Source organism: Muntiacus reevesi, chromosome 18, assembly GCF_963930625.1.
Source record: "Muntiacus reevesi chromosome 18, mMunRee1.1, whole genome shotgun sequence".
NCBI classification, from domain to species: Eukaryota; Metazoa; Chordata; class Mammalia; order Artiodactyla; family Cervidae; genus Muntiacus; species Muntiacus reevesi.
The window spans coordinates 16,057,766-16,079,747 of record NC_089266.1 but is presented as its reverse complement, the minus strand read 5'-3'; the positions used below and the strand labels follow the sequence as shown (position 1 = coordinate 16,079,747).

Here is a 21,982-nt window from a genome sequence, read left to right as displayed (position 1 = left end):
AGGGTAGTCAGAAGATTATTCCCGGAGGAGATGACATTGGAGTTGAGTTTTGAAACATGAGTAGGAAGTAGTCAAGAATTGGGAGTTCAGGGAAGGGGACTGGAAGGAGTTAGAAGGGAATGCTGAGAAATCAAAGGAACTCTAAGTAGCCCAGTAGAACTTACACCAGTGGATCTTTGATTTATATCAGTATTACTTAGGGAATTTGTTAAACCCAGATGCTTTGATCTCATTCTAGATCTCTTGCTTCAGAGATATCTGCATCAGATCCAAGGCACATGTGTGTGCATGTGTCTGTTTTTCAACGAACTTTACAGTTCATGTTGAAATCATGAAATCAAAGTTTGACCATTGACTTGGTGGTGCATAGTTGTTGGGAGTAAGGCCAAGAGCAGATAAAGAAGGGTTTTACTTTTGTTTTTTTCTGAGCAGAAGAGTTAGAACTTTACCCTGCAGGTTCTAGTGAAAGTTGCTCAGTCGTGTCTGAGTCTTTGCGACCCCATGGACTATACAGTCTGTGGAATTACCCAGGCCAGAATACTGGAGTGGGTAGCCTTTTCCTTCTCCAGGGAACCTTCCCAACCCAGGGATCGAACCCAGGTCTCCCACATTGCAGTTGGATTCTTTACCAGCTGAGCCACAAGGGAGTCATTGAAAATTCAGCATTGAAAAGTGACATGATTAATTTTGCACTTTGTAATACACATTTTGATAGTGGTGTTGAGAAAGGACTAAAGATTGTGACAACATAGATGGGCCTAGACAGTGTTATACTAAGTGAAATAAGTCAGAGGAGGACAAATACCATATGATTTATTTTATATGTAAAATCTAATAAAACAAAGGAACAAATATAACAAAACCTAAACAGAGTCACAGATACAGAGGGTAAACAGATAGTTGCCAAAGGGGAATGGAGTGGAGGGATGAGAGAAATAGGTGAGGAAGATTAAGAGGTGAAACAGTAATAATGTAATATCTTTGTATGATGAAGATGGTAGCCATACTTACCATGGTGACCATTTGTAATGTAAAGAAATACTGAATCATGTTGTACATATCATGTTGTAGGAACTAACACAGTGTTGTATGTCAGTTATACATCTAAAACCCCACAAATTTATAGAAAAAGAGATCAGATTTGTGGTTACCAGAGGGGAGTTGGGGGAGGGGGAATTGGATGAAAGTGGTCAAAAGGTACAAACTTCTGGTTATAAGATAAATAAGTACTAAGGATGTAATGTACAGCATGATAGATACAATTAACACTGTTGTGTGTTATATATGAAAGTTGTCAAAAAAGTAAATCCTAAGAGTCCTCATCACAAGGAAAAGCATTTTTTCTTTAATTTTGTATCTATATGAGATGATGAATGTTTACTAAACTTATGCTAATCTTTTTACAATATATGCAAATCAAATCATTATGCTGTACATCTTAAACTTATATAGTGGTGTATGTCAATTATATCTCCAAAAAAAAGGAATTAAAAAAGGACCAAAGGAGGATAAGTTTGAAAGTAGGGAGACATTTTAAAATTCATAGTTATCCTGGTTAGAAATCATGAGTGTTGAACTAAGGCATTGGCTCAAGTGATGGAAAGAAAGGAACAAATATGATTTCTGGGAGGCAGAACATCATTGTTATTTAAGTTAGGGAAGACAGGAGAGGAATTAGGATGAATAACATATTTTTGGTTTGGGCGACTTACTTCATGATGATGCTTTCTAATAAGATAGGGAATGTAGGAGGAGGATCAGGTTTTAGTGCAAAAATGAGGATAACATTGTGTCTGAGATGCTTGTGGACATAGAATTGAAGACATACAGTAGATAGTCTAGGCTAGAAATAGAAATTTGAGAGTCATCAACATGTTGCTTGCAGTTAAATTCAGAAAACGTTTATAGAGTAAAATAAAAAGAGAGCTAAGGATAGAGGACTGGCGCATGCTAACATTTAAGTAATGGTGAAGAAAGAGTAGTTATAAACGACATTAAGAAGAAGTAAGCAGAATGGTAGGAGGGAGTCCATGAGAAAGCTGTAACCACAAAACAAAGAGAAAAAAAAAGTTTCAAGGAGGAAAGTGTAATATAAAACAAAAAAATTTAATGTGTTTACAATTTTGGCAGTAAATAATTAATTGGTGAACTTGGTAAAAGCAGTTTCAGGAGAAGTGAAAGCCAGATAGCAGCAGTTTGAGGTGTGAATGAGGATATGATAAAATATGAATAAAGACATTTCTTTTCAGGAATTAGGTTGTCAAGGAAAGGAAAGAAAGGAGCAGTAGCTGGAGGGTAATATAGGCTCAAGGGAAGGCTTTCCTGAAAACGACTTATGGTCTGGTTTTGACATGAATAAGATCTGGTTAAGGACAGAATGGGTACCTTTCTGGACAAAAGTTTACAGAGGTAGAAACTCGTAAGCTACTTTAAGGGAACCAGTGTAACTCATTGTGGAAGTCCTTTGTGCTTCTTGAATTGATCAATTTATCTTTGTACTGTTTTTGTCTTTACAGAAAAGGGGCATGTTTCCCTGAAGTCTGCCCTATTAGCATTGAAGAGCAATAAGCATTTTCAAGATTTTAGGGGTGAGAATAATTAGGGAGTTTTATACACATTTCAAACATAGATAATACTTACCGTAATTGTTGATAAGTGATGGGCCACTTACATAAAATCATAAGTGAAGTGAAGTGAAGTCGCTCAGTTGTATCCGACTCTTTGCCACTCCATGGATTGTAGCCTACCAGGCTCCTCCCTCCATGGGATTCTCCAGGCAAGAATATTGGAGTGAGTTGCCATTTCCTTCTCCAGGGGGTCTTCCCGACTCAGGGATCGAACCCGGGTCTCCTGCATTACAGGCAGATGCTTTAACCTCTGAGCCACCAGGGAAGCCAAAATCATAAGTAACACAGTAAAAATTAAATGAGTGGTATACATTTAGTATTTTAGGAGTTCAGATGAAGGTGAACGTCAAATGTTCACTAGTTTAACTTTTAACATTACTTATAAGCTTATAATTGAAGCAAATAGTATGCATTCTAACAAGGATGCCAAAAATATCTGACCTTAAAAATTCTTTAGTTAATTAAGTTTTTTGGTTAGGTAACATGTTCGACAGATCACAAATTAAAAAGTATATAAAGAGCCAGAGGAGATCAAGATGGTGGAGTAGGAGGATGCTGAGCTCATCTCCCACAGACACATCAAAAATACATCTGCATAGGGAGTAACTCTCACTTAAAGGAAACTGGAGACTGGCAGCAAGACTCTTACACAACCAAGACTGTAAAGAAAGATCCCTGTGAAGTTGGGTAGGAAGGGAAATAAAGTGATCAGGTCAGGAGCTGTGCCCCTAGCAAGGGACATAGTGGAGGAGAGGGATTATAAAGGCTCAGAGATACTTGCTGAGGAGTGAGCATTTCAAACCACATATTGGGCACCCCAGCCCTGTGATCTGACATTAGGGAGATGAGTCCCCTCAGCTCGTTTGAAAACCAGTGGTACTAACAGGCTGTTGTTCAGTTGCTAAGTCATTTCTGACTGTTTGTGACCCTATGAACTGCAGCACTCCAGGCTTCCCTGTCCTTCACTGTCTCCCAGAGTTTGCTCAAACTCATGTACGTTGAATCAGTGATGCTGTCTAACCATCTCATCCTCTGCTGCACCTTTCTCATCTTGCCCTCAGACTTTCCCAGCATGAGGGTCTTTTTCAATGAATCAGCTCTTCGCAATAGGTGGCCAAAGTATTGGAGCTTCAGCATCAGTCCTTTCATTGAATATTCAGGATTGATTTCCTTTAAGATTCACTGGTTTGATCTCCTTGCAGTCCAAGGGACTCTCAAGAGTCTTCTCCAGCACCACTATTTGAAAGTATCATTCTTGCGCGTTCAGCCTTCTTTTATGGTGCAGCTCTCACATCCATACATGACTATGGGAAAAACCATAACTTTGACTATATGGACCTTTGTTGGCAAAGTGGAGAAGGGCTGTAAGAAACTATACCCTGCTTGTGAAAAGCATACACGTGCTTGCTTATTCCTTGGAACAAGGCAAAGGAAGCAGATTGAAACTGCCTGGGACTCTGGCTAGTTTCCTGTGATGACTCCAGTGCAAACCCTGGCCCATGCTGAGCACCTGCTCTGGCCCCTCTGACTCTGGTGCAGTTCTGCTCTAGGGAGAGGGTTGCCATTGCTGAGAGGAGTATACACTTGTGACAGGAGGAGCCAGCACGGCGTCTGAATGGGGTGAGGGCAGCCATTATTGGTATTCACAGAGGGAGCAGATTGGGAGGGGTCTGGAGCTCTGACTGAGCATATGAGAAGCTCTGGTTCACACCTGGCTCTGGCTCTAGCCCCTCCATTCCCAGTGACACATCACACCAAGGTGATAGCTGCTAGCACATGTTTGGGGAAGACATGATCCTTGCTCCCATCTTCTGACTCTTCCACCAAAGCCACATGTGAACTGTATAGGGGCACTCTCATACAAGAACACCCCTTTAAGCCTGAAATAGGTAACTGTTTCACCTAAATTCATAAAGACAGAGAAATTTGTTTCAAACAAAAGAATAAGAACCCCTCCCCCCCAAAAACAAGGTGCTAGGTGCTCAGATGCTTAGTCATGTCCCACTCTTTGTGATCGCATGTACTGTAGCCTGCCACGTTCCTCTCTCCATGGGATTTTCCAGGCAAGAATATTGGAGTGGGGTGCCATTTCCTCCTCCAGGGGATTTTCCAACTCAGGGATTGAACCCTCATCTCTTACATGTCCTGCATTGTCAGACAGATTCTTTACCACCAGCACCACTTGGAAAGCCCCTCCCCCAAAACAAAGTAACAGACAAAAATTTGTCACATAAAGTATTCAAAGCATTAGTAATAAGAATACTATCTGAATTGGGAAAAGAATAGTGAACATAGTGGGAATTTTAACAGGGAATTGGAAATTAAAGAACTAGCCAGGGCTGAAGAATATAACACTAGAAATGAAAAACACACTAGAAGGAATTGACAGCAGACTAGGTGATAGAGAAGAATGCATAAGTGACCTGGAAGATAAAATAATGGAAATCACCAATTCAGAATAGCAAAAAGAAAACAAAAAAATCAACAGTTTAAGGGTCCTTTAAGACAACATCAAGCATATTAATACTGTCATTTTAGGGGTGCTAGAAGAAGAGAGAGAAAGGGATGGAAGATATGTTTGATGAAACTATGGCTGAAAAATTCTTGAACCTGAAGAAGGAAATAGGGAGAAACTTTGCAATTGTGATTATCCTCTGTTGTTGTTCCTTCTTATTTAAAAAAAATTTATTTTTACTACTCATAAGCTGCTTTAAAAAACATTTGTTTATTTATTTGACTGTACTAGGACTTAGTTCAGCTTGCTGGGTCTTTTTTTCTAGTTGCAACAGGCAAACTCTTAGTTGGGGCATGTAGGATCTTGTTCCCTAATCAGAGATAGAACCCGGTCCTCCTGCATTGGGAGCATTGAGTTTTAGCCATTGGACCACTAGAAAAGTCCTGATTCCTTTTTTGTATCTTTAGTTGTGGCAAATCTTTTCTGTTAGTCTTCAGATCATTCTCATAGATGGTTGCCCTGTAAATAGTTGTAATTTTGGTGTGTCTGTGGGGGGAGGTAATCTCAGAGTCTTCCTACTCTGCCATATTGACCACATAAACCCCCTCAAAAATAAACCAATTCTATCAGCATATTAATTAGCTATTACCATATTAAGATCATGGTATCTGGTCCCATCACTTCATGGCAAATAGATGGGGAAACAGTGGCTGACTTTATTTTTTTGGGCTCCAAAATCACTGCAGATGGTGATTGCAGCCATGAAATTAAAAGACGCTTACTCCTTGGAAGGAACGTTATGACCAACCTAGGCAGCATATTAAAAAGCAGAGACATTACTTTGCCAACAAAGATTCGTCTAGTTAAGGCTATGGTTTTTCCAGTGGTCATGTATGGATGTGAGAGTTGGACTATAAAGAAAGCTGAGCGCTGAAGAATTGATGCTTTTGAACTGTGGTGTTGGAGAAGACTCTTGAGCGTCCCTTGGACTGCAAGCAGATCCAACCAGTCCATCCCAAAGCAGATCAGTCCTGAGTGTTCACTGGAAGGACTGATGTTGAAACTGAGACTCCAATACTTTGACCACCTGATGTGAAGAGCTGACTCATTGGAAAAGACCCTGATGCTGGGAAAGATTGAGGAGGAGAAGGGGATGACAGAGAATGAGATGGTTGGATGGCATCACTGACTCAATGGACATGAGTTTGGGTAAACTCTGGGCGTTGGTGATGGACAGGGAGGCCTGACGTGCTGCGATTTTTGGGGTCACAAAGAGTCAGACACAACTGAGCAACTGAACTGAACTGAATTACCGTATATACCATACTTACATTCTCAGCCCTAAGTAAAAGAGAGTCAGTATAAGTTTTAATAAAAAAATAGAAAAGAACCAGACTGAGGTGGTAGTAACTGGGAAGCAGCAAAGAGAGTACAACATATAAGGCAAGGATGTGGGAAGAATGAGAAGCAGAAATGGACATCCAGAGCTTAATTCTTATGATGGATTTGCCTTGTAATTGATCCTCTATTTTATGTGTTTGAAATGAGAATTACCTCAAGAGAGTATTTAAAATGAATGCTATATTATCTTTAAGTAAAAAATGCTAGGTATTTAAGCTAATTTCTTGAAATACAGTTAAAGTTAATTATTAGAGTTTGTATTTAAACTGAAAATATTTTCTTTTTATAGAGGTTCATAAACTTGCAAATGCCTTAGACAAAGTCACCAATGAAAAAGTTGATGTTGATGATATACAATCTATACTGAGTGGCCTGGGGGTTTATTTTCCAGAAGAAGAATTACAAGAGATGCTTTCATCAGTTTCTGTTGATAGTAAGTATTTTCTTTTCTAGGACATTTATTATATATAAAACTTGTGTCTATTTTCACTCATAAATCCACAGAGCTGAGTGGTAAGGAATCAAATATGAGTTCAACAATGTTAAAATTTCCCTCTAGGCTTGGGTGAGATTTTGTTCTGGATTATATTCATATTGAGTTATCCTATAAAAGTATAATCTTCCTCTCTTTTTCCCCTCCCCCCCCCCCTTTTTTTTTTGCATCCTGAGGTTTGAATCATGGTTTATTGGTTAGAAACTGTGAAGTTGTCTTGTGCCCATGAAACAAAGGCCTAAGCTTTAGTATGATGATACATTCTACCAGTATGGTTTCCTTACAATCCTAAACAGGCTATGCTGCTGTTTTGGAGCTCTGCCAGTGGAATGTTTAGCTTACATGTACAGCCTTGTAGTGTTCTTTTTCTTCTTAAGTTCCAAGTATGTTACTGGTAGAAAGCCAAATATTGTGTAGTTCCTGTATTAGTATATCTTTGCTCATAAGTATATGTAGTTTTCTTTAAATATTATAGCTTGTTTGGTTTATGGTACTTATCATTTAGTGGATAAATTATATTCTGTGAAGACATAGGTAGTTATCATTGGATGTGTAATGCTGAAAAATTACAGGAATATAGCATCAGAGAGGAAATGTGAAAACAGTGATCTAAATTGGTTAAGGTATGTGTAAAATCCATAAAATGCTCATTGGCTCTATAGCAAAAAAGATCACAAGAGTCATCATAATCATGTTCCTTTTTATAATTGTCTGAGATATGTTTATTAGAATCAGTGTCAGAAAAATATAAGACTAACTTTGGTTTTGAAGATTTAGTAGGCATGCATATCTTCTTACTTCATACTTTTGTATCTTTGGACCAAAGACCATTCATTCCTTTATATTTCATTTCAGATGATGGAAAAGTGGACTTAAAAGATTTCCTGATTAGGTTGTCACAAACTCCATATTTTACAAAAGGTTCAAGTGAGTGAGAACTTTTTAGCAATAATTTTGAGTGGAATTGTTTAGTTTTGATTATATGCATTTATGCAGTTCTCTAATGCTGCAAAGCATGTCATATGCATAACAAATGTACTTTGAATGAAGAACCAGTAGGGAATTCTAGTCCTAACCTTTTCTTGATTTATATTTCCTAGAGTTATAGTATATTTTTTCATCACTCAAAAGGGGTGAATATACAAAATCTATCTGGATGATTCATCCTAGTAGTTGACTTTGTGATCCAAGATGGCTGCCATCAGTTGGCAATGTCTTGGCCATTTTACTGAAATTCTGGGAAGAAGGTCAATATTCCTTTTTCTTTTTCTGTACCATTATAAACTTATTTAAATGAGATTTTATCATGGGAATATTAACTATTGAAACATATAGGAACATGTTGAAACATATAGGCTTCCTCCATGGTATTTTTTGCATTACTCCACTCCCTTAGACATGAGATATTGGGTGTAATCTGGGTTTAATGTATTCAGCTAACTGCTATCTCCAACTGATAGAGGTGTCTGTGGGAACTTCTGCATCTCCTTGAAATTTAGACTAAATAAGCCTCAATTAGTAAATTCACAACTATTTTGGATTCCTTGAGTCTCCTTGCAGCAACCCATTTTTTTGAGGTTAATTGAAATGGTTTAATTTCCCTTAGATGCTTTCTAAGGTCGAAACTGAACTAAATTCAAAAGGCTTAACTTAAATAGCTACAAAATGAAATTGTTTTCCAGAGCCTAAGTGTTTAGGATGTGATCAAAATGGTATGCTTTCTCAATTAGCAAAAGATTTTGTCCTAAATCTTTGTTTTTCTGAATGGGATCTTATAAAACTCTCCCACGTATATGGTTTATAAGCAATTCTCTTATAGGGTTAATGTTTGTGACAGTATTTATCACAATACAACATTAAAATTTTTTTCTTACTTGAATGAATAATTTATACATAATACTTTCAAAAATAAATATTAGCATTTTTTGTATTGATATAGCAGTGCTAGTCTTTCCATTGTTGGGGGAATATTTTTGGCATATGTATTGGCATGTACAGGTATCCACTGAAGGAAAAAAACTGAGGCCAGTCACATCAAGTTATGACCAGCTATGCAATTTTTAGCAAGAGGATTACTTTTATGATTATTTGCCATAGCTTTTTTGGGGTTTCTCTGGTGGCTCAAATGGTAATGAATCTGCCCACAATGCAGGAGAACTGGGTTTGATCCCTGGGTTGAAAAGATCCCCTAGAAGAGGAAATGGCTACCCACTCCAGTATTCTTGCCTGAAAATTCCCATGGACAGAGGAGCCTAACGGGCTACAATCTATGGGGTCATAAATATTTGGACATGACTGAGCAACTGAGCTAAAGTACCTTAGCTTTAGTGGAATTGTTTCATTATTTATGATGTAGATAAATATATGTTCTGAGTTTTGTGTGTGTGTGACCATCCTTAAGTCTCAACTTTAAACATTTGCAAGAGTCTTGGGTTAGCATGCTAGCTAAACATTCTGCCTAAGAAATCAGATATCCTGCACTTCAGACTTGACTTCACTTTTAATAACTATGTATGCTAATTAGACGCTCTGGTGCCTCAGATGATAAAGCGTCTGCCTATACTGCGGGAGATCCGGGTTCCATCCCTGGGTTGGGAAGATCTCCTGGAGAAGGAAAGGGCAACCCACTCCAGTATTCTTACCTGGAAAATCCCATGGATAGAGGAACCTGGTAGGCTACAGTCTATCAGGTTGCAAAGAGTCGGACACAACTGAGCGACTTCACTCACTTTCATGCATCACAGCCTTGTTGTGGCGGAGGGACTTGCATAACTCAGTGAAGTTATGAGCCATAATATGCAGGGCCACCCAAGACAGATGGATCATAATGAAGAGTTCTGACAAAACGGTGGTCCACTGAAGGAAGAAATGGCAACCCACCCCAATATTCTTGACTGGAGAACCTCATGAACAGTATAAAAAAGCAAAAAGATATGACACTAGGAGAGAGTCCTCCAGCTCAGAAAGTGTCCAATATGCTACTGGGGAAAAACAGAAGGCAATTACTAATAGCTCCAGAAAGAATAAAGCACCTGGGCCAAAGTCGAAACAACACTCAGTTATGGATGTATCTGGTGGTGAAAGTAAAGTCCGATGCTATAAAGAACAGTATTGCATAGGAATTTGTAATGTTAGGTCCATGAATCAAGGTAAATTGGACATAGTCAAGCAGGAGATGGCAAGAATGTATATCAACATCTTAGGACTCAGTGAACTAAAATGGACTGGAATGGGTGAATTTAATTCAGATGACCATTACATCTACCACTGTGGGCCAGAATCCCATAGAAGAAATGGAGTAGCCCTTATAGTCAACAGAAGAGTCCAAAATCCAATACTTGGGTGCAGCCTCAAAAACGAAAGAATGATCTCAGTTCATTTCCAAGGCAAACCACTGAACCTCACAGTAATCCAAGTCTGTGTCCCAACCTCTCATGCCAAAGAAGCTGAAGTTGACTGGTTCTATGAAGATCTGTAAGACCTTCTAGAACTAACACTGAAAAAGTTGTCCTTTTCATCATAGGGGACTGGAATGCAAGCATAGGAAGTCAAGAGATATCTGGAGTAACAGGCAAATTTGGCCTTGGAGTACAAAATGAAGCAGGATAAAGGCTAACAGTTTTGTCAAGAGAACACACTGGTCATAACAAACACCCTCTTACACCAACACAAGAGACTACCCTACACATGGACATCACTAGATAGTCAATACTGAAATCAGATTGATTATGTTCTTTGCATCCAAAGATGGAGAAGCTCTGTACAGTCAGCAAAAACCAGACTGGGAGCTGACTGTGGCTCAAATCATGAGCTCCTTATTGCAGGATTCAAGCTTAAATTGAACAAAGGAGGGAAAACCACTGTCCATTCAGGTATAACCTAGGTCAAATCCCTTATGATTATACAGTGGAAGTGATAAATAGATTCAAGGGATTAGATTTTGTAGACAGAGTGCCTGAAGAACTATGGACGGAGGATTGTAACACTGTACAGGAGGTAGTGATCAAAACCATCCCAAAGAAAAAGAAATACAAGAAGGCAAAGTGGTTGCCTGAAGAGGCTTTACAAATAGCTGAGAAAAAAGGGAAAAATAGGCCCAAATTAATGCAGAGTTCCAGAGAAGAGCAAGGAGAGATAAGAAGACCTTCCTAAGTGAACAATGCAAAAAATAGAGGAAAACAATAATTAGAAAGACTAGAGATCTCTTCAAGAAAATTGAAGATATTAAGGGAACATTTCATGCAAGGATGGGGACAATAAACAACAGAAATGGTAACAGAAGCCGAAGAGGTTAAGAAGAGGTGGCAAGAATATATAGAAGAACTATACAGGAAAGGTCTTAATAACCTGGATAAACATGATGGTGTGGTCACTTACCTAGAGCCAGACAACCTGCAGTGTGAAGTCAAATGGGCCTTAGGAAACATTACTACAAACAGAGCTAGTGGAGATAATGGAATTCCAGCTAAGCTATTTAAAATCCTAAAAGATGAGCTGTTAAGGTGCTTCACTCAACATGTCAGCAAACTTGGAAAACTCAGTAGTGGTCACAGGTCTGCAAAAGGTCAATTTTCATTTCAATCTCAAAGAAGACCAATTCCTGAGAATGTTCAGACTCAGTATGTGAATTGAGCACTTCCAATGTACAAGTTGGGTTTTGAAGAGGCAGAGGAACCAGAGAACAAATTTCCAACATTTGTTAGATCATGGAGAAAATAAGGGAGTTCCAGAAAAGCATCCAATTCTGCTTCATTGACTATGCTAAAACCTTTGACTGTGTGGATAACAATGAACTGTGGGAAATTTCTAAAAAGATGAGAGTACCAGACCACCTTACCTGTCTCTTGAGAAACCTGTATGCAGTTCAAGAAGCAACAGTTAGAACCAAACATAGAACAATGAACTGGTTCAAACTGGGAAAGGAGTTCAAATTGGGAAAAGGCTGTATATTGTCACTCTGCTTATTTAACTTATATGCAGAGTACATCATGTGAAATACTGGACTGGATGATTCACAAGTTGGAATCAAGATTGCTGGGAGAATTATCAACAACCTCAGATATGCAGATGATACCTCTCTGATGGCAGAAAGTGAAGAGGAACTAAAGAACCTCTTGATGAGGGTGAAAGGAGAAAGTGAAAAAGCTGGCTTAGAACTCAACATTTGAAAAACTAAGATTGTGGCATCCAGTCCCATCACTTCATGGCAAATAGAAGGGGAAAGAGTGGAAACAGTGACAAATTTTATTTTCTTGGGCTCCAAAATCACTGCAGATGGTGACTGCAGCCATGAAATTAAAAGATGCTTGCTCCTTGGAAGAAAAGCTATGACAAACCTCAGTTGAGTTCAGTTGCTCAGTCATGTCCAGCTCTTTGTGACCCTATGGACTGCAGCATGCCAGGCCTCCCATCACCAGTTTCCGGAGTTTACTCAAGCTCATGTCCATTGAGTTGGTGATGCTATCCAACCATCTCATTCTCTGTCATCCCCTTCTCCTGCCTTTACTCTTTCCCAGCATCAGGGTCTTTTCAGATGAGTCAGTTCTTCGCATCAGGTGACCAAAGTATTGGAGTTTCAGCTTCAGCATCAGTCTTTCCAATGAATATTCAAGACTGATTTCCTTTAGGATGGACTGTTTGGATGTCCTTGCAGTCCAAGGAACTTTCAAGAGTCTTCTCCGACACCACAGTTCAAAACCATCAATTCTTCAGCACTCAGCTTTCTTTATTGTTCAACTCTCATGTCCATACATGACTACCAGAAAAACTGTAGCTTTGACTAGACAGACCCTTGTTGGCAAAATAATGTCTTTGTTTTGTAGCATGCTGTCTAGGTTGGTCATAGCTTTTCTTCCAAGGAGCAAGTGTCTTTTAATTTCATCACTGTAGTCACCAACTGCAGTAATTTTGGAACCCCAAAAATAGTCTGTCACTGTTTCCATTGTTTCCCCATCTATTTGCCATGAAGTGATGAGACTGGATGCCATGATCTTAGTTTTTTGACTGTTGAGTTTTAAGCCAGCTTTTTCACTCTCCTCTTTCACTTTCAGTCTAACGCTCTCCCAACTGAGCTATTTCGGCCACTTGCGCCTCTTTCACTTTCATCAAGAGGTTCTTTAGTTCTTCTTTGCTTTCTGCCATAAGGGTGCATATTGATATTTCTCCTGGCAGTCTTGATTCCAGCTTGTGCTTCCTCCAGCCCAGCGTTTCTCATGATGTACTCTGCATATACGTTAAATGAGCAGAGTGACAATATACAGCCTTGACAAACTCCTTTCCCTATTTGGAACCAGTCTGTTGCTCCATGTCCGGTTCTAACTGTCGCTTCTTGACCTGCATACAGATTTCTCAGAAGGCAGGTAAGGTGGCTTGGTATTCCCATATCTTTAAGTATTTTTCCACAGTTTGTTGTGATCCGCACAGTCCAAGGCTTTGGCATAGTCAATAAAGCAGATGTTGATGTTTTTCTGGAACTCTCTTGCTTTTTTTATGAACCAATAGATGTTAGCTAATCCTTCCTCAGTAATCAGTGCAAAGAAATAGAGGAATTACAAACCTAGACAGCATATTAAAAAGCAGAGAGATCACTTTGCTGACAAAGCTCTGTATAGTCAAAGCTATGGTTTTTCCAGTAGTCATGTATGGATGTGAGAGTTAGACCTTAAAGAAGGCTGAGTGCCGAAGAAGTGATGCTTTCAAATTGTGGTGTTGGAGAAGACTCTTGAGAGTACTTTGGACTGCAAGGAGCTCAAACCAGTCAATTCTAAGGAAATCAACCCTGATGAATATTCATTGGAAGGACTGATGCTGAAGCTGAAGCTCCAATACTTTGGCTACCTGATATGAAGAGCCAACTCATTTGAAAAGACCCTGATACTGGGAGACTGAAGGCAAGAGGAGAGGCGGGAGGCAGAGGATGTGACCGTTAGAAAGCTTTACCAATTCAATGGACATGAATTTTAGCAAACTTGGGGAGATAGTGGAGGACAGAGGAGGCTGTTGTACTGCTGTCCATGGATTCAAAAAAAGGTGGACCTGACTTAGTGACTCAAAACAAATGCTTTAGACTGAATACCTTCTCTAAAGCTAGGTATATTTATCTGTTAAGTAAGGAAAATATTAGTACCAATTTTCCAAAGGTTTTTTGGGATTAAATAAGATGGCATATATAAAGGACTGAGCATTATGCCTAGCAAGCTGAGATTGGGAAGTGCCAATAAGTGGCAGTAGTAATGAAGATAGTAGTAACAGCAGTAGTAGTAGCAGCAGCAGCAGCAGCTGGTGGAGTAGTAATCATTAGTCAGTACCTACTAGTGATATTTGAGTGTTTTTAAAAACATTGAACTTTGTATTTTTTTGAATATAGAACTAAAAGGTCCCATGAAAGCTCTGACCTCCATTAGGAAAAATATGGCCAATCCTGATGAACTAGGTTCCATGATGAAAAATATAGGAGTTCCATTACCCCAAGATGTGATTCAAAGTGCACTGAAGAATGTGACTATCATGGGTAAGTATGTAATATGTTTCTAGGATCTTTTATCTTACCTTACATGCATCTGTTTGAATTTTTCATGAGTTGTTAAAGGGTTTATCTGCTTCATGGATTATCCAAGGCTTTTATACCTACCACCCAGTTAGTTTCTAGTTATTTTCAATAGATCATACCAAGGAAGGATCTATAGAGGATAAGTGTTTGTGTGTGTGCCTGAATGATATGCATTAATCTGTCTTTCAATCAATATAATTGAATATAGGTATGTATTTAACTATATTTCAAGGTCAAATCCATAAATTATTTTTCAGTCTAGCAGTTGTACTATAGCTGCCTACCTCTTATTTCTTGTCACTTATCTTTCCCATGTTCCCTGACATGTATGTTTCTTTCAGATGATGGGATGGTGAATTTAGAAGAGTTTATGGGCAATTTGGTCAATTCAGGATTTTCATCTCCATCTGAAAGTGAGTAAGAATTTTCATTTGAATTGAGGTAGATAATGTGTATATCGTGGATCTCTTGGGAAAACCTCAGATAGGCTTTTGAGGTGGCCCTCAGCTGCTTTAAAACTGGCAGAATATTCCAATGTCATTGTTCCACACATGGCAAATGTGTAGCACAACTGAAAAACACCATGAGTTTTAGAAAGAACTAGTTGGGATGCATGAGTCAAGTGCTCGGGCCTGGTACACTGGGAAGACCCAGAGGAGTCGGGTGGAGAGGGAGGTGGGAGGGGGGAGAGGGAGGTGGGAGGGGGGATTGGGATGGGGAATACGTGTAACTCTATGGCTGATTCATATCAATGTATGACAAAACCCACTGGAAAAAAAAATTTAAAAAAAAAAAGAAAGAACTAGGTACCTCTGCTGCCTGAGGGCTTCCCTAATGGCTGGGTGGTATAGAAGCTCCCTGCAATGCAGGAGTTGCTGGAGACACAGGTTCAATCCCTGGGTTGGGAAGATAGCAACCCATTCCAGTACTCTTGCCTGAAAAATCCCATGGACAGAGGAGCCTAGTGGGCTATAGTCCAAAACAGCCAAAAAGAGTCAGACACAACTGAGAGTCTGAGCATAGCACAGTTACCTCTGCCGTCTAGTCTGAGCACTAGCGTCTTGACTGCAGTTGTCTTTCACTAAGGGCCTTTTAAAAACAGGAATTATGTAAATAATGGACTTCTGATACTAATTTATATCTCTTCACTAAGAAACTGATGGAAACCCTTACTGTTACTATTTGGAGAAATTTTGTTCAGGTTTGAATTTCTCTTCTTTTATTATTCAAAGTTTGTTTGGTTTGGATATTTCTTTGAATGGCTTCCCCTTTTTCCAACCTCTCCTTATACATGAACTCAAAGTTTAATTTTAGTACTATGTTTGTCAATTATAGTGGTAAAAATCCTTTTCTTCTTTTGGTTTGCACAGTATATTTGCAATCTCAAGCCTCTGTGTTTTCTGATGAGCTGCCCTTTTTTGTACTAAGGTATTGGAAAGAATGTTTTATATTTTGTATATTTAGATGGGAAGAATAATTCTGACTTCAAGCCAAAACTGTATCCACTTTCACATCATTTCATATTGTACATCTTAGTATAGTCCTTATGGTTGCAGAAGCTCAGGGTACACTTCTTTGATCATTTCCACATACTTTTGGATAGGTACACATGTATAGTCTTGATATTTATGGAGGGATATTTTGCAGAAATGCCTTCTTTGGGTAAACTTTCTAATAAAATATCTCATCTGTTTTTAAGAACTAGCATTAAAATAACCATCTCAAATTATAATGTAGTACCTTTTTATGATGATGAGTGGTAACTAGATTTATCATGGTGATCATTTTATAATGTATAAAAATATTGAATCACTATGTTGTATACCAGAAACTAACATAGTATTGCAATTATACTTCCAAAACAACTCTTTTTCTTTTTCATAGAAAAAGAGATCAGATTTGTGGTTATCAGAGATGAGAAGAGGAGATATTGGAAGAAAGGGGTCATAAGGTTGGAGAAGGAAATGGCAACCCACTCCAGTATTCTTGCCTGGAGAACCCCATGGACAGAGGAGCCTGGTGGGCTATAGTCCATGGGGTTGCAAAGAGTTGCACACAACTGAAGCAACTTAGCAGTAGGTCATAAGGTACAAACTTTCAGTTATAAGATAAATAAGTACTACAATATAATTACTAGTGCTATTATGATGATCATTTCATGATGTATCTAAGTCAAATCATTATGCTGTGTACCTTAAGCTTATACAGTGCTGTATGTCAATTATATCTCAGTAAAACTGGAAGGAAAAAAGAAACATATCAAAAGTGCCACTGTATCTTCTGAAGAGATTGTTCATTATGCTATTTGGTGACGAATGTGAAAAATGTCTCTTGAAATTTGGTATCAGAAGAAACTTTCTCTCTCCCAAAAACCAGTATGCTCCTTTGTATAAATGATAACCTGAGTTCCCTTTTATACCTTAGCTACTAGAAAGTTCAGATTTAAATTTAATTTTATTAATTGTAACTATATTGGTTTTGTCATTTGCTATTCTCCTCTCATGTATTTTGAATTTTATTTCTATCTTAAATATATTTACTTTTCATTTAATAATTCCTCAAATTATTTTAGGAAGTGATTGGATATAAATTATAAAATAGCATATCAAAAACTGCTGTGAATTCTGGCCCATGGGACATTAATTAGTATGTAATGAAAGAGAGATCAGTGGCTAAACTTGGAAAACACTGAAGTAGAAAACAAACTTTAACAAAATTCTCTGCTGCTAGACTGTTAGAGGATTTCACAGTTGGCACAGTGGTAAAGAATCTGCCTGCCAAGCAGGAGATGCAGATTCGATCCCTGGGTCAGAAAGGTCCCCTGGAGAAGGAAAAGACAGCCCATCCAGTATTCTTGCCTGGGAAGTCCCATGGACAGAGGAGGCTGGTGGGTTATACTCCATGGGGTTGCAAAGGGTCAGACAAAACTGAATGACTGAGTGACAGCATGCACGCACACACGAAGCTCCATCACCATTCTCAATCTTACTATCTTTACTAACATACTCATTTGTCAAGGGTTACCTCAAGTATTAAAAAGCAGAGACATTACTTTGCCAACAAAGGTCCGTCTAGTCAAGGCTATGGTTTTTCCAGTGGTCGTGTATGGATGTGAGAGTTGGACTATAAAGAAAGCTGAGCGCTGAAGAATTGATGCTTTTGAACTGTGGTGTTGGAGAAGACTCTTGAGAGTCCCTTGGACTGCAAGGAGATCCAGCCAGTCCATCCTAAAGGAGATCAGTTCTGAGTGTTCATTGGAAGAACTGATGTTGAAGCTGAAACGCCAATACTTTGGTCACCTGATGTGAAGAGTTGACTCATTAGAAAAGACCCTGATGCTGGGAAAAATTGAGGGCAGGAGGAGAAGAGGACGACAGAGGATGAGATGGTTGGATGGCATCACCGACTCAATGGACATGGGTTTGGGTGGACTCTGGGAGTTGGTGATGGATAGGGAGGCCTGGCATGCTGCGGTTCATGGGGTCGCAAAGAGTTGGACACGACTGAGCAACTGAACTGAACTGAACCTCAAGTTGGTACAGAATCCCTTGTATCACTCATACTGTTTTTTTCTGTGTTCTTCAGAAGACAATTTGGAAATGCTGTTTTGAAGAATAAAATGGAACAATTGTTTGTTGCTGATATGATAAAATAGAATCTACTTATGCATTGATATATAACTCTTGTGCCCTGTGTCTAAATTCTCTTATTGGTCCTTGTGATTTGGTAGATTCTTTAAGATTTAAGATTTTCTGTGTAAACAATTATGTAATCTGCAAGTAGATACAGTTTTACTTTTTTCATCCCATTTTCCATGCCTTTTATTTCTTTTTCTTGTTCTTCCTTATTTTGTTGTGTAACTCCTTCTATATAATGTTGAACAGAAGTGTTGAGAGTGGGCATCTTGCTTTATTCTGATCTTAGGGGTAAAACATTCAGTCTTTTCACCATTAAATATGTTAGCTGTAGGTTGTTTTTTTTTAAGTCTCTGTTTGAAGAAATTCCCTTACTCTTTCCAGTTTACTGACAGTTTTTTTTTTATCATAAATGAATGATAATTTTGTGAAATTCATTTTCTGTCTTCTAAGATGATAGTTTTGTTTTTGTCCTTTATTCTGTTAACACGGTGAATTAAGATGCCTGATTGTTAAATATTTGTAAATTGTGTTTAAAAAATACAAGTTTTATTTTGCAGAGTAAAAAGAGCAGAATTTTCAAACTTAAATAGAAAAACATTTTATGCATAGTGATACAGTGCATTCTTGTTTTTCAAAGAAACCCTTTAGCTTGCAAACAGAACCAAAATATAATCCGTTATGTTGAAATTGTGGAAAAGCCCAACCATTAGCAATTTTGTCTACCTTTTTTTTAAAAGCAGAATTCTCTTGTATGAACTTTTCTATTTGTTTATTTATTTATGCCTGTACTGGGTCTTTGTTGCTGTGTGGAGAGTGGGGGCTACCCTCTGGTTGTGGTGTGTGGGCTTCTCATTGCAGTGGCTTCTCTTGTGGTGGAGCATGGGCTCTAAGGCACACAGGCTTCAGTAGTTACAGCATGTGGGCTCAATAGTTGCAGCTCCTGGGCTCTAGAGGACAGGCTCAATAGTTGTGGTACATGGGCTTAGTTGCTCCGAGGCGTATTAGATCTTCCTGACCCAGGGATCGAATCCGTGTCTCCTGCATTGGCAGGTGGATTCTTTACCACTGAGGTACCAGGGAAATCCCTGTCTACTATTTTTCTATCACTACAAAATGTGAAAAAAAGTGGAGCCTGGCATGCTGCCATTCATGGAGTTGCAAAGAGTCGGTCATAAGTTGTGACTCAACTCACTAAGTTGAGTGACTGAACAGTATGTTTCATACTTATGCATTATGAGGACATTAACTTCTAGAATCTCTCTGAGTATGATAGAGGTCTTTATTAGTTTAAATTATCTTTCCTTTTCTGTGTAATCTGTTTCTACAGTTAAGAATTGAGAGACTGAACTAATCATGCTTGAGAGCCAGAATAAATTTGTTTTATTTTTGTATATGGAAATTGGTTATCTCTTTTGGTTTCTCAGATGAATGACTAAGAACCCTATGTATATGAATTGAAATATGCCGCTTGGCAAGCCTTGCTTTAGGGAGAGCTGGTAAAGCGGCTTCTTAAATGGTAGAATAAATTAAGCTTTAGTTTCATTTACCAAAATTCACCTTGACAGCTGTGGTTTTCTTTCTCTCTTACTGGAGAGTTCTCCAGTATTTTGGCCAAGAAGCAGGTGCTGAACTGCATGTTCCTCTGTGACTCAGGGATTTTGGAAAATGAGAAAGGAGTGACTTACTGATACAAATAAATGCTCCATAGATAGACTTTCAGTTAATCCTTTAATTTTCTGATTCTTCCTCCCTCTGCCACCTTACTTCTCCCCTCAGTATCTGCTAAAATTGAGCATTGAGTTTTTCGGGGAGTTTTTCTGGGCAAATAAGTTTCTTTCATACTTTTTCCTTTATCTACTTAGAGCCTCCTCCTTTGTAAATTCTAGACTGTGATTTCCTCTAATTTTTTTTATTTATCACATTTATTTGTTTGCTTTTTTACTATATATCTCCCCAAAATAGAATGTGAACTATTGATAGGAACTTTCTCTGTTTTGCTCACTGCCGTTGTCACTAGCATGTAGGCTAGTGTCCATCACATAAAATGACTTAAACAAATGTTTAATGAATAAATAGATGAACTAACATACTTTGTTCTCTTTCATAAATATTAAACTTTTATTCTACTTTTTCCTACTTATTTTTTCCACATATTCTTTTTGTTGTTTATTCCCTTCTCCCATCATTTTAATCTGTTTAATTAGGTCTTTGAAAGAAGAGGAGAAAAACATGTCTTCATTGCCAGATTTTAGGATATTTATGAGAATATTTTTCATGGAAAAAAATGTCTTGCATTTTGGGTAAAACAATCTATTTAAAAAATTTTGAAACCTTTATTACTATTTGGTGAATATAACCAATGATAGTAATTAATTTAAGAATTAAGTCTCAAATCAAACCACTGCCTTCAAGTTATATTTATATGGCCCAATTGTCTGTGTTACTCTAATAATACCCAACAGTTTTTACTTTGTCTTTAGCTCATTTATCAGGCGCTACTAAGGCACTTCTATTTTAACTTTCTATGTTCTACTGAACAGCTCTCACTGTAAAATGTGGTATTTCATATTTAAAATCATTAGAAAATCTCAATTTCATATTATTCACTTTCCATGTCTTCAAAGAAAAAATCAAGATCAGTAACCTGGATAATTTCATGGATGATATGGGAATTGAACCTACATATAAAGAACATAAAGAGCTGGTAAATCATCTCCCAGCTAGTGGTGAGCATTTCAGTAATTTTGGTATCTTGCAAAGAATGCTTTTAGGCTTAATTATAAGAAATATTCATATTTCCCTTTAAAGTACTATAAAAGTACACAGAAATATCTAGTACCAAAGGTGTGAATGTGTATGTGTACTTATTATTATTGTGATTTTTGAAATGAACATTCAGGCTTTAAGTGAATATTAAGATTGTTATGCAGAAAGTATTAATATCTGGGCCCTAAATATCACCAACTAAGCTAGGTAGTCTCATGAGGTACTAAGCTAGGTAATCTCATCATCAAGGTCAGTGAAAGGCCAGACCATAAGCAGGGAAAAGTAGAAAATTAGAGGAGATGGAAATGTGAAAATGAAGAATAAGAAAAGAAAACTAGTTTACGTTCTGCCTCATAAGCTAGTAAGAATAGCCTATGGCAAAAGTGTCATGAAATTCTAATTTTATTTAGGTTAAATAGTCATAGTAATAAAGGTAGATTTCATTCATACTGCTATGTATCAGGGACTATATCTCCTTCACAGTATTATTCCAAGAATTAAGGAAATCACATAAGTAATTTAAAAATAAATATTAGGGTTTTTTTCCCTCCTTTATATTGAAATAGTGTCTAAATATATATATGTATTTATGTATGTATGTAAAGAGCTTCTCAGGTGGCTCTAGTGGTAAAGAACCTGCCTGCCAATGCAGGAGATGTAAGAGACGCGTGTTCGATCCCTGGGTTGGGAAGATCCCCTGCAGGAGGGCATGGCAACCCACTCCAGCATTCTTGCCTGGAGAATCCCATGGACAGAGGAGCCGGGCAGGCTACAGTCCATGGGGTCGCACAGAGTTGGACACAACTGAAGCAACTTAACATGCATGTATGTAAAAGAAGTCAATAACTTGCTGCTCCAATAAAATGGTGGCTCATAATAGCTAAGAACTGTAGTCTTTAATGAGGAAGAAATAGGTATAATCCCTTGTGATTTATTTTTAGTTTGCTCATTTATTTATACAACAAGTATTTATTATGGACCTTGTCTGTGCCAGATAAAGATGAATTAGGTCTGTTCATGCCAGTAAGGAATTTATAGTTTGTTTGGGGACAG

The 21,982-nt window shown here is 38.1% G+C and overlaps 1 protein-coding gene across 1 annotated transcript in view; it reads left to right on the top strand.

The window, feature by feature from the left end:
• The window catches only part of LOC136150108 (EF-hand calcium-binding domain-containing protein 13-like), a 133,542-nt gene extending 118,541 nt beyond the window's left edge, over positions 1 to 15,001 (top strand). The window contains exons 22-25 of the mRNA XM_065910880.1: positions 2,517 to 2,588; positions 6,773 to 6,916; positions 14,343 to 14,486; positions 14,867 to 15,001. Of these exons, the coding sequence (XP_065766952.1) occupies positions 2,517 to 2,588; positions 6,773 to 6,916; positions 14,343 to 14,486; positions 14,867 to 14,946 (440 nt within the window). The 3' untranslated portion in view covers positions 14,947 to 15,001. The remainder of the gene's footprint in view (positions 1 to 2,516; positions 2,589 to 6,772; positions 6,917 to 14,342; positions 14,487 to 14,866) is intronic.
• The last annotated feature ends 6,981 nt before the right edge of the window (positions 15,002 to 21,982 follow it).